Source organism: Papio anubis, chromosome 3 (assembly GCF_008728515.1).
Source record: "Papio anubis isolate 15944 chromosome 3, Panubis1.0, whole genome shotgun sequence".
Classification (NCBI taxonomy): domain Eukaryota; kingdom Metazoa; phylum Chordata; class Mammalia; order Primates; family Cercopithecidae; genus Papio; species Papio anubis.
Window position 1 is genome coordinate 173,059,329 of NC_044978.1, and position 13,491 is coordinate 173,072,819.

The following is a 13,491-nucleotide window of genomic DNA, read 5'->3' on the forward strand; positions in this document are numbered from 1 at the left end:
CGTCGCGGATGAAGCGGGCCAGAACTTCACTGCTCCCGCTCAGACCGAGGGCCCCAGGTGTCGCGCGGGTCGAAGCCCTAACCTCCGGGGACCCCAGACCCCAGCCAGTGACCCAAACCCCACAACTCGCGGCCAGCACAGCCTTCTCGTCTCCGTCGCCACTGTCGCCGCAACTTCCGGCGCACCTCGGCCTCGCGAGGGCGCTCGCGCCCGGCGACGGCCGAAACTGGCTCCTCGCGGCCTCCGTCGCCGGACTTTCGTCAATGTTGTCACCGTCTTTTCCTCCTTTCCCCCCGTTCCCTTTTACTTCCGGGGTTGCTCTGGATCCTCTGGTTCCGTAACAACATCCCGTTGGCTTCCCTCAGGCGGCGGGACCAGTGCAGCCGCCGCCTCCCAGGTGCGCCCGCCGGTCAGGGCCCTTGCCCTCCCCGGCACAGGCCGCCATGGCCACCAACCCACAGCCGCAGCTGCCTTCCATATGCTGCTGCCTCCTCTGCCGCAGCTGCAGAGCACTGGCTGCCGCTGCTGCTGGCTCCTGGGCTGGCCTCCTTCTGGCGCGGGCGGTGCGCGCGGGCGCTGGGGACCCGTGGCTATGATCGTGAACCACCCTGGGCAGCCAGCTCTTCGACCAGTTCCGCAGAGACTGCCTGGCCGACGTGGACACCAAGGTTCGGAGCCGCCGGATTTGGGGGTCTGCGAGGGAAGGGGAGGACCCAAGGGCGCGCTTCTTTTGCTGTGGCTTCCTTTTGGAGCTGCAGCTGTGTGCCACACGCTGTGTAAAGCACAGCGTGTTCATTCGTTAGCATGTCCATTGGTTCGTTTTACCGACTAGTGTTTAAGTACCTACTACGTGCCAGTCACGGTTTCGGCGCAGTGATTACGCCGGTCTGGTGAGCAAGACTAAGGCATTGTTCTTACAGGAACTGGTTTGGAAATAGTAGCGCTAACAGTGGCTAGTTTTGTATTCATTCTCATATCTGATGATTTTACTTTGTATCGAAGTTATGTTTGCCTTCTTTCTTGAAGGTTTCTGGGCGGTAAGGGCCATGAACCTTTATCCTTTGGAGAAATCACAAAATGGTAATTGAATCAAGTTATGTGCAATATGCTTTGCTGGACATCGTGGGGGTGGGAGCGCCAAGGTAAGGAGGCAAACCTGAGAAAGGACTTTAGTATGGTTTCTAGCAGTGACTACCTGATTTAGGTAACTTAGGCCATGTCACCATTCTAAGGTAAGAAGGGACAGGAAGGTAGGGTAGAGAGAACCGAGTCATGCAGTGGAGAAAAGATGCAGGAGAGGTGACAGCAGATACTGAAGTGGAGAAAGGACAGGAAAGAACAGATTCAGGAGAGTAATGTAGAGAAGGGAAAGGTCAGCAGCGAGGTTCCCTGTCCAAAACGAGAGGCTGGAAAGGGGAATGGATTTTGTACCAAATGTCAGAGTGAAAGAGAAATTAGCAGGAACAAATAAACTTAGCTGGATTGGCAAAGAATTAGCCAAAGACACCAGGAAAGGGCAGTCAGTGAGGTGGTGGGAAAACCACAGTAGAGTCTAGATTTCTGGAAGCAGAAAGCATGTTGGAAAATTAACTGGTTTGTAGGGGTTGCTTTTGTCTGCTTGTTAAATCTGGTTGGGTCCATTGGTAGGAGTTTTGATGAAATGAGGGTTTACTTTTTTTTTCTTTTTTCTTTTCTTTTTTTTTTTTTTTTGAGACGGAGTCTCATTCTGTGGCCAGACTGGAATGCAGTGGCGCGATCTCGGCTCACTGCAACCCCCGCCTCCCGGGTTCAAGCGACTCTCCTGTCTCAGCCTCCCAAGTAGCTGGGATTACAAGCGCGCGCCACCACGCCCCACTAATTTTTGTATTTTCAGTAGAAACGAGGTTTCACCATGTTGGCCAGGATGGTCTCCCATCTCCTGACCTCGTGATTCGCCCAATAGGCGTGAGCCACCGCGCCGGCCGAGGGTTTTCTCATAGTATGTTTAGTTGTTGTGAGGAGCCTTGTTTCTTTGAGAAATGCATGTTTACAACATCTGCAGATTCTTCTAAATCTTTCAGGTGAACTACACACAGTTCCACTATCTCTTCTGGGGAAACTCTCTTGAATATCCTGGTACATCTTTCTCTATAAGGACTCATACTGGGCCCACTATGTAAAATGTGTTTTTTCAGAATATTGGAGGTTTTGCACCACAGAGAATTCAATTCACTTGGGAGTGTTCATCTATTTAGGAAGTATGGTTTTTTTACTTTTGTCTTCAGGAATATGCACTGCTACCTTTTAGAAATAATGCCTATTGCCTTTATTATTTTTGTTATTTAGTGGGAAAAGGTTAGACATGGCCAGGTAAATGTTACCAAATAAAGGTAGTTATTCGTATTCAACAAATAGAATTTTTACTTTGCTGTACTCGGAAACCCATGAATCTGTGTGTTATCATTATGTATACAAATTAAAAATTGTAATGTACTGCTGCAATGTCTAAGGCTCAACTTTTTTATTCTATTCCCACAAAATGTTATTGGTATGTGTCTATAATATCCCTGCCAGATCCTTCAAAGTAAAGGATTAAAACCGTTTTTGGAGGGAAGGAGGGAAGCACAGTAGCTCTGATCATCTAATGAAAGTTAGGACCTTCTCTCGAGAAAAATGCACAAATAACACATTAAAACGCTGTTTTTCTGCTTGAAAATGGTCAGCTATAGACAATTTCATGAGAATCAATCTAATAATGTATACAGTTTCAGGGATCTCAGAAACCATGGAATAAGAACCCATTTTAATGTTCTTAGCCTCTTTTTTGAGGTCAAGAAATGAATGATATTGTTACAACAAAGCTCTTCCATTCCCAGGCACAGTACTTGTTTATATGAACAGGTTTTCTCAGGGCACATGACTATAACAATTAGAAATAGGAATAGAATTGATGATCAACCCTACTTCTAGTAATAAGACATATTCAGCCACAGATGTAGGAACTTTAAAAAGCGGTGGCTAACGCCTGTAATCCCAACACTTTGGGAGGCTGAGGCGGGCAGATCATTTGAGGTCAGGAGTTCAAGGCCAGCCTGACCAAAATGGTGAAACCCCATCTCTACTAAAAATACAAAAAAAAAATTAGCCATGTGTGGTGGCGGGCACCTATAATCCCAGCTACTCGGGAGGCTGAGGCAGGAGAATTGCTTGAAGCCGGGAGACAGAGGTTGCAGTGAGCCAAGATTGCGCCACTGCACTCCAGCCTGGGAGACAGAGCAAGACTTGGTCTAAAAAAAGCAATTTTTTAAAAAGCAACAATAATTTTTCAATACAATTACAAATACTATTTAATAATTATGAAAATTTCTAATATTTATGTTGCTTTGAGAAATTAGAACTGAAATGACACCCTCCTAGACAAAAAAGAACACTCGTTATGGTTGAAGTTGTCGCTCAGACGCTAGCTTAAACTTTCCCACAAAATCTCTCTCTCCCCCCGCTTGCCCCCAACATCTGTACCTGCTCCTGGTTATGTTACAGGTTAGGTTCTGGTGCTTCCTTCCCCCCATGACTCTCTCCTTCTCTTCCACTCCCTTAATTAGCAATTAGTAGATTTTAATTTGATTTAAAAGATTTGTTCTCGTTGAATACCATTTTATACTTCATTTTCTTATTTGGAAAAAAAAAGTTATTCCCCCCCTGCTTCCCAAAAAGCCAAAGTTTTTTTCATCAGAACATAACATTCATATCAATGTGATGAGTGGGCCAAAGTAGAAGATTCCCTATTCATGCAAAGAACCATCACTTTAATGGAATCCTTGAGTTTCATCTGCCACTTGAACCTCAAAGACTGACCTGCTTTCTGTCAAAAAGTCTTAACTTGTAGCATATAGAGTTATAGTGGATTATGTCAGTCACATACATATTTAAGAATCAAGACATTTGTTACCTGCCAGGTGCTATCTAAGAGCAAAACTGTCGTCCAGTTTAGTGTTTAAACCAGGATGAGAAGTACCAAAGTCTGCTGCTACACTGGAAGACCATAGAACCCCCCTCCTAACTGTCCAGGGTCATTGATAGTCCTTAACCAGGAGAGAGATCTGACTGTAGCAGACCAAATCAACCCTTCCCACCCAAAGAAATGGTACCACGGGCAACCCTAAGCTCCAACTACTACGAAGACAACTCCACTATAGACTACCAGTTTCCAGATCTCTGGAGCAAGCTTAGTGGTTACAAAGCCATTCTGTCTCCTTTGCACTGATTAGCATCTGGAGAGTGTGAGGAGGGATGATCAAGAGGCCCTTCAGGGAGTTCACCAACCAGGTAAATATGACACCTCTTTTTTCAAGTAACAAAGTCTGATTTTTTTGAACATTTTCTTAGTTATAAATGGCCCCTGGTCAATTTATTCACCCAACAAACATTCATTCAACAACTCTTATGTACCAGTCATTTTTTTAGGTGCCAGGGATACAGCAGTGAACCAAACATCCCTCTGTTATGGAGCTTACATCCTAGTGGAAAACAAAATAGACAACAAATAATGTATGATAGATCTATGGAAAAAAGCAAGATGAGGATAGATGGGCTTACTGTTTTATTTTGAGTAAGCTGTTCAGGGTAGGTTTCAATGCGATGATACCTGAGCCATCTGTGAAGGAATTGAAGGGGCAATGCAGCTGTCTGGGGCTTTAGCATTCCAAGAAGAAAGCATAGCAAGTATAGAAGACCTGAGACCCGCTAAGGGGAAAGTGACAAGAGGTGAGGTAGGTATGCCTTCACAGATCTGGCAGGTCTTGGGAGCCATCAGAAGAGTTTGGCTTTTACTCGAGCTCAGAACCCATTAGCAGGTTTTGAGCAAAAGAAGGACATGATCTGACTTCCATTTCAGATGGGTTGGCCATGTGTAATGGCTTCCCCTTTCATGCTAAGTTGTGATTTGAATGGGTCAGTGAATTACATGGTTACCCTATTTTTAGACTTACTTTGCTGTAGGTAAGGATAGAAGCATGAGAGCAGTTATTATAATTCAGATAGGAGATGAGAATGCCTTGGAACAGAATGGGGTCAGTATAGTTAGTGGGAAGTGGTCAGATTCTGGGAGTATTTTCATGCTAATGTTGAGAGAATTTGCTAATGGTTTGCAAGTGAAGTAGAAGACAAAGGGGGGACTCAAGGATAACTCCAAGGCTTTTCACCAAAGCACTGGAAAAGGAAGAAAGGGTATAAATATTTGTAATTGTGTGTGTGTGTGTGTGTGTGTGTGTGTGTGTATATGTACATGTGGGTACATATATGTTCGTAGGAGAATACTTCTCAATGAATACTTAATATTTCTCTAGTCACTCAACTTTTTACTTAAAGGAGAACTTGAAAACAAGGAAAATTACATGTTGAGTAGTTCAAATTTGAACTTGTTACGGGAAGACTAGACTAGAATGCCAAATGCATTGTGATGTTAAAGCCTAATGAATATGTGTTAGATTTGAGAATACTGGAAAGAAGAATTAGGCTTTAGAATCATTGGGGAGAAAGAATTAGTTAAGAATTAGTTTTAGGGCTGGGTATGGTGGCTGACATCTGTAATCCCAGCACTTTGGGAGGTCAAGGCAGATGGATCACTTCAGGTTAGGAGTTTGAGGCCAACATGGCCAATATAGCAAGACGTTGTCTCTACTAAAAATACAAAAATTAGCCAGGTGCGGTGGCACATGCCTGTAGTCCCAGCTAATCGGGAGCCTGAGGCACTAGAATCACTCAAGCCGGAAGGTGGAGGTTCCAGTGAGCCGAGATCACACCACTGCACTCCAGCATGGGCAACTGAGCAAGATTCTGCCAAAAAAAAAAAAATTAATTTTAGTTCATATTGATTTTGGATAAATGGACAGGCAGGTGGGAAATGATCATGAAACTACCTTGTAGGATAGAAAATAAGTATCAGCAAAGGCCTGAAAATTGGAACTGATGTAAGGGCATCAGAGGGATAAAATCTTTATCATTCTGTGTTAGAGATGGTTACCCATTCAGCTAATGGACTGTATTTTAATTGCTCATTTGCCAAGCAGTGTGATACGCTACATGAAAACAAAGAGTAAGAGAGGTAGAGGAGGAGGCTTACACTTCAATGGAGGATAAATATGCCTTGCTCCCGAAAATACAATGTAGTACAAGAATTGCTCGAATGGTAAAATGTATAGAAAACAGTAGGAGCGTGGATGAAGAGCCCATAAGTGTCAAGATGATTTCACAGATTAGGGTGAGCTCTGGAAGGTGAGAAATTTGTCAGATGGACAACCAGAGGGAATGGTAGTTGCAGGATGGTAGGTGCAGAGATGAGAGTTTATCACTGGAGTATAAACTTTGAAGCTAAAAGGAGGCAAATGGCAGAAGGTGAGGCTGTACAGTGCTTGCTTAGTATCAGTCAGGAACACTCAAACTCATCCCCATTGAAAGCTATACAGAAGAAAGGTAGAAAGAACATCAGTGGTGGGGGACAGCCTCTAGAAATGGAGTGCAGTCCTGAGTGTGTGGTCACGTATTCCTTCCAGGCAGTGCCCCTTCAAGTAGAGATGATATAATATGTGTTCCCCTCCATGCTCGCCTCAGGGAGCACATCAAGGGTTCTTCTCGGACTCAGCACTGTTGACATTTGGGACTGGATAGTTCTTTTCCTGTCAGGGGATTGTCCTGTGCATTGTAGGAGATTCAGTAGCATCCTTACCCTTGACCCACTAGATGCCGATAGCACTCTCATCAGTTGTAACAACCTAAAATGTCTCCAGACGTTGCCAAGTGTCCCTTGGGGGATGGGACTGAAATCCTTCTTGGTAGAGAACCATTGCCTTACCTCACATTTAATGCCTAGTTCAAGTAGTTGCCCCTCAGTAATTTCTCTTGGGTCTACGCCATTAGCTGGTTTCTGCCACCCCAGTACAGACTGTCCTCACTGTAGTTATTGCATGCTTTCCTAAAAGTATTTTGTGTCTGTTTACTCTTGCGCTGTAGGATGATTAACCATCAAAAAGCTTAGCTGTTTTATCACTCTGCCCATATGTGCAGTGGGCTCCCATTCTCTACCCCATAATTCCAAACTTCTTGTACAAGTACCCAAAGCCTTTTAGCACCTGGCCCCAACCTCTCTGTCTTAACCTCATTTCTCTGCTTTTTGTATTCTCTTCTGTAGCCAAATTGGACCACCGATTTGGGGGCTCACTAAATGCTCCTGGCCTCCAGTTCTCTCATCCACTTGCTCTTTGTTTACATTGACTGTATGAGCAAAGCCAGCCATTCCCATTCCCAGCTACCTTGTGCAATTGATTTTTCCAGCTCAAATGGCACATTTTTAATGAAGGCATGCTTCCTCAGATCTTCTCCTTTTTTTACTCCAAATCATCTAATAATAACACTTGTTTGTGTCTTATTTTCCAGTCCTCTGTCTATAAATAAGAGGTGTATCCTTCTTCTTTGTATTCCTCATATCTCCAAACACCTTGTCTTACACAAAATCAGTAGTATATGAATGAGTGTAAGTTATCTTGAAGCAGAATTGTCAGAAACTGTGAAACTTTGTTATCCCATGGTAAAAATAATTTTCTGAGAGGTGAATATTGATACTGTATAACACTGAAGATTTAACCTTCGTTTTTTTCTCTCTAGCCTGCCTATCAGAATCTGAGACAGCGTGTTGACAACTTTGTTGCAAATCACTTGGCAACTCACACATGGAGTCCCCATCTCAATAAGAACCAGCTAAGAAACAACATTAGACAACAAGTCCTCAAGTAAGTGTCAGAAATAAGAGTTCTGGGCAGGTTTTAAAATGTCCTAACCTACTTTGCCTGAAAGCGGAGAAATTACATACAAGTTTGTTCACCTAATGATGTTGACAATTTTACTTGATTTGGTGTGGCTATTTCCTGTGATGTAGCACATTTTGGATTTGGGTCTAATCACTTCACATTTTCTTATACATTTTAACAGTCTGATTGTTCCTGTAGACCTTTGGAAATATTTGAAAGAAGGAAATAACAATATGACTTTCTAAAAAATCTAGATGTAATATTAACAGATGATATACACAGTTGCCTTCACAACTATTTTCTTGACCCTAAGAGAGCAAGCAGGCTTTATTATTCTTATTTTACAAATAAAGACATTAAAGATTACTGAAATTAAAATATTTTCTCTTGATTTGAGGCCATGTCTTCTTTTAATACAGTGCCCCCATCTTTTGCATTTGACTATGACTTTTAACTGCTACTTATGGATGATATAGCTCCCCACCTCCCCTCAAAGTGTTGGACCTGTCAGAGCCATTTTGAGTGAACATAAGGTAATGAGAATTAGAAGAACTGGAATATTTGGAGCATCCTTAGAAAACTAGATTTACAGTCTTCTACTTTTTTTTTTGTGAGACGGAGTCTCGCTCTGTCGCCCGGGCTGGAGTGCAGTGGCCGGATCTCAGCTCACTGCAAGCTCCGCCTCCCGGGTTTACGCCATTCTCCTGCCTCAGCCTCCCAAGTAACTGGGACTACAGGCGCCCGCCATCTCGCCCGGCTAGTTTTTTGTATTTTTTAGTAGAGACGGGGTTTCACCATGTTCGCCAGGATGGTCTCGATCTTCTGACCTCGTGATCCACCCGTCTCGGCCTCCCAAAGTCCTGGGATTACAGGCTTGAGCCACCGCGCCTGGCCCTTTTTTTTTTTTTTTAAACGAAACAAAACAAAAAAGGGTCTCATTCTGTTCCCCAGGCTGGAATGCGGTGGCGTGATGATAGCTTATTTCTGCCTCAGTCTCCTGGGCTCAAGCAGACCTCTCAACGTCATCATCCTGAGCACCTGCCACCATGCCCAGCTTCTCGTTGTATTTTTTTGTAGAGACGGTGTCTCATTATGTTGCCCAGACTGGTCTCCAACTCAGGCTCAAGGGATCTTCTCTCCTTGGCTTCTAAAAGTGCTGGGATTCCAGGCATGGGCCACCTCGCCTGGCCACTACTTGTTCTTGAATGTAAATATTTGCAAAGACAAGAAAGCCTTCTACCCCTGCTGTACCCCTCAGAAAAAGGGTGACTAAGTTATTTAGAGAGCATCCAGTCTCCCTGACTTGACAAGTATTTATGTTCAAGTACATCTTTGAGAATGAAGTGTAGCTTTTAAACAGTTCAACCAATCTGTTTTATACCTGCCACCTGTTAATTTCCTTCTGTCCCATAGGAACCTCTGGAAAGCCTATCTAGTCTGATAGTTTCAACTAACAGGAAGTCCCACAAATCAAAATTCACAACCTGACTAAAAGACAAACCTATTTAGCCACAGGTAATACTAGAAACCAGGAGCCTAGGGGCTCAGACAGTGTCTCCTTGTGCATAAGAGAAGAGGGAAATTCACAATAGCTTTTTTGTCTACATTTTAAAGGATGTCAGAGGAACCTGTAAAAGAGTCTAGGTGAGATCAAAAGATGCCATTAGAAGGCTACATAATAATACCTGGTAGGAAAAGGTCAAAGCTGTTTCTAGAAAAAGTAGAAACAAAAGAGATCTGTTGGGTGACAGGCCTGCTGCCTGTGTTTCCACAAAGGCCTTCAAAGAGAACAGTGACCAAAATAACTTAGAACTGGGGGATAAGGGAGTGGAGGTAGGGTAGAGCACCCCTTCACACACACTTATACAGAGCTCTACTGATTACTTTCATTCAATGATTTGCATAGCCACCTCCCTGTTCACAAATGATCGCATTGCTTTAAAAGCATATTTTTTGGGAGTCTGGCATTTTTTTTTTTCATATATTGACACTCGGATTGAAGGCAAACTTCTTAGAATTGCATTTACTTTTATAGCGTACAAAATCTATAAGGTAAGGGAGCAGTCATTCTGTTCTTTTATTTAAGTGACCTAAGTTTTACACATGTGAAAATTAAGTGACATGCGCATCCGTGTGAAGAGACCACCAAACAGGCTTTATGTGAGCAATAAAGCTTTTTAATCACCTGGGTGCAGGCGGGCTGAGTCCGAAAAGGGAGTCAGCGAACGGAGATAAGGGTGTGGCCATTTTATAGGATTTGGGTAGGCAAAGGAAAATTACAGTCAAAGGGGGGTTGTTCTCTGGCGGGCAGGAGTGGAGGTTACAAGGTGCTCAGTGGGGGAGCTTTGTGAGCCAGATTGAGCCAGGAAAAGGACTTTCACAAGGTAATGTCATCGCTTAAGGCAAAGACTGGCCATTTTCACTTCTTTTGTGGTGGAATGTCATCAGTTAAGGCGGGGCAGGGCATTTGCACTTCTTTTGTGATTCTTCAGTTACTTCAGGCCATATGAGTGTATACGTGCAAGTCACAGGGGATACAATGGCTTGGCTTGGGCTCCGAGGCCTGACATTAAGCACTTAAAATTACTGCTGTACCAGTAAGACATTGTGATCACAAAATCATGTTTGGTGCGAGGTAAGGAGTTCTTGTGGCTGTGTCAGTGATTAAATGCTGGAGCAATTTGCCTATGAGTAATGAGGAATCTCTTTTTCTGGAGCCATTTTGAAAGAGGGAAGACAGCTGCCTTCTCTTGGATAATTTAGGCATTGCTTTTCCTGGGACATTTGTAAATTTTCTTCTAGCTGTATTTATTTTTTTAAATGAACTATTTTCATTTAATATCCATTAGTAACATTTTATGATACTGATAATAACATTTTAAAGCTTCCTTAAAAATGTTATTTAGTTGTGTTCACTCTGAAGGTATAGGGGTGGACTAGCCCCTGTAAATAAATATAATTTCAAACAGTTTTTCGTACGTATGCTTTGAGACATACTCACTTGACTCCATTAGGTTGAGCTATCTGCACTTGCCATTTTTGTAAGACAAAAATGGTCAAATATCAGCAATTTCAGATGGTTCAACTTAATAGCTGATCTGCTGACTCAGTAGGAGGGAAAATTTTATTCTACTTAAGCTTTTATTTGTACAACAGAATCGGAAAATCCTAGATAACTGAATAATGATCTTAGCTAAACATAATTTGAAAAGAAGACAAGGAAGTGACTTTAACCAGAAAACTGCCAGCTGTTGGCATTTTGACTTTGCCCTTGACCGAGGGCTGTAGCTTCTCCCCACTTGGGTGAGGCAGTTATGGCCGCTACGTGCAGTATGATCATTAGTACTGGACTCCATTTTTCTATAAGATACCAGAGCTGACCTCTGTGTGAGAAAGGACTAAAGTAGAAGTGTTTTGTTTGTTTGCAGGACAAGAGGCTAGAACATAGGCAGACAGAAAGAGACTGAAGCAAAAATTTGGGAGTGGATTGTTTTAATTTTTTTTTTTTTGTACTTTTTTTTCTTTTTCTTTTTCTTTTTGAGACAGAGTCTCGCTCTGTTGCCAGGGTGGAGTGCAGTGGTGCCATCTCGACTCACTGCAATCTCTGCCTTCTGGGTTCCAGCGATTCTCCTGCCTCAGCCTCCCAAGTAGCTGGGATTGCAGGCACAGCCAGCTAATTTTTGTATTTTTAGTAGAGATGGGGTTTCACCATGTTGGCCAGAATGGGTCTGGATCTCCTGACCTTGTGATCTGCCCACCTTGGCCTCCCAGAGTGCTGGGATTACAGGCATGAGCCACCATGCCCGGCCCTTTTTGTACCTTTTTACTTGTACCCTAAAACCTTTTTTAAGATTACTTTTTCTTATTTCTTTTCTACCTACTACATTTTAAATACACCTCTAAGATGTAACAATGTTTGCAAGATTTGCATTTTTTTTTAATCTTAGAACTTTAAAAAGCAGATAACCTACTTTGTGCCGAATTAGCTCAATTTTTCTCTATGGCCCACATAAGTAGAATTATAGTTTCACAAGGCGACAAGGTGCCTCCAGAAATGAAAAACTAATCCATCCTGCACTCCAGATGGAACTGCACTCAAAAATAGCATTTGTAAAGTGTAAGGAAAGATGGCTCCTCATCCATTCCATAGAGAGAAATTGAGGCTTAGAAGCTAGAAATGACTAGCACTTTGATCTTCCAGCCCTATCCCGGGTACCTTGACTTGTCCACTTCTTTTTTAGGAAGATAATATTTAAGTGTGTTTCTTAAAATAAATTCATGTTCTCTTATTTTACTGAGATGCCTTTGTGCAGAAGCACATTTCATAGCTAGTTGTCCTTATCTCTCTTTTGTCTCTTGTATATGATATTTCTTTAATTCCATGTACCTTTCTTCCCCTTCTCTTCTGTAGAAATCAAGACTTGGTTCAAATGTCTTCTCCTTTTTGAAGCACTCCTAAATTATCTTGGACATATCTAATAATTTCTTATTCCTCTAATAAGCAAATAATTTCTTATTCCTCTCTTTTCCTATAGTACATGATGTGTACTAGTGCCTGTCATCTCATGTCTTAATTGTGTATACATCCCCATCCAGAACAGGGACCAGGTCAGTTTGTAGCTGTCAGTGGCCAGCATAGTACCTGTTATATAGAAGACACTTATAATTGTTGAATGAATGAATCATCCAGTTTTTATAGCAGGAAGATAATAGAAAGCCAGAAGTCTTGTTTCTCCAAATATTTTCTCTAAAGTTTCCCTTCTTTTATTTTGTAATTTGATGAAATTATATTTTGTGTGTGTGTTGTTTGTTGTTTTTCTGGGGACTCTAATGCTTATAAAAAGCTTACATTTTTTTCTGTTAAAAAAAAAAGTTATGGAGACCATAGGTTTGTTTTATCCCCAGAACTCAGCTTTTTAATGAGCTTATTCCTATATGCCATGAGCAGAGCAGGGGTGAGATAAGCATCACTTCTATACTGGACCCTAGGTAGTGTACTGTGTCTAGTTCTAAGGGTGTTTTGTTTTGTCTGTTTCAGTATTTGCACTAGTGAAACAGTAGTAGAAAAGTTTACAGACTTTTATAGTATGGTATATCTAAAGCTAGTATAGCATGAAACTTAGTTTCCATTGTCTATCTATATCCAAGAAAATGGATTGGGACAATTTAAGTTGGATGGATGGATGGATGGATGGATAGATAGATGATAGATAGATAGATAGATGGATAGATAGATAGATAGATAGAGTGTTATTTTAAAGTAATTAATGCAAATAATATATTATTTTTTCACGTTTCCATAATTTATCTTGTGTTTCAGATCAGGAATGTTGGAGTCTGGTATTGACCGAATTATTTCTCAGGTTGTGGATCCAAAGATCAACCACACATTCAGACCTCAGGTGGAGAAAGCTGTGCATGAGTTTTTGGCCACGCTGAATCACAAAGAGGAAGCAAGTGGCAACACAGCTCCCGATGATGAGAAACCAGACTCTTCCCTTATTACACAAGGTGCTTTGCTTTTACTCTTGGTCAGTTCCGTTGTTTTTCTTCTTGAACTGAATATCAAGTTAGGGAGACTTGGCTCTTTAACACATTTTTTTAATTTGGCTATTCCAGTGAAATTGTACTTACTTTAAATATCTCCTAAGTTCCTCAATTGTCATAACATTTCATTTTTTAGATTAATAAAAATAATAAGCATATTATT

At 42.0% G+C, this 13,491-nt stretch overlaps 1 protein-coding gene across 12 annotated transcripts in view; it reads left to right on the forward strand.

Annotated features, from left to right (window-relative positions):
- Positions 1-312: 312 nt before the first annotated feature.
- The window catches only part of BOD1L1 (biorientation of chromosomes in cell division 1 like 1), a 59,601-nt gene continuing 46,422 nt past the window's right edge, over positions 313-13,491 (forward strand). For 3 of the 12 annotated variants that reach the window (XR_004182845.1, XM_031664710.1, XM_021938303.2), the window contains exons 1-3: positions 3,236-4,305; positions 7,639-7,763; positions 13,102-13,292. Coding sequence is in view for 9 of the 12 variants with exons in the window: in XM_031664710.1 (XP_031520570.1) it covers positions 4,270-4,305; positions 7,639-7,763; positions 13,102-13,292 (352 nt within the window). In the remaining 3 variants the exon portion in view is untranslated. Of the gene's footprint in view, positions 669-3,230; positions 4,306-7,638; positions 7,764-13,101; positions 13,313-13,491 lie in introns of those variants that run through there. The other 9 variants (XM_031664713.1, XM_021938305.2, XM_031664712.1 and 6 more) reach the window with 8 other exon arrangements.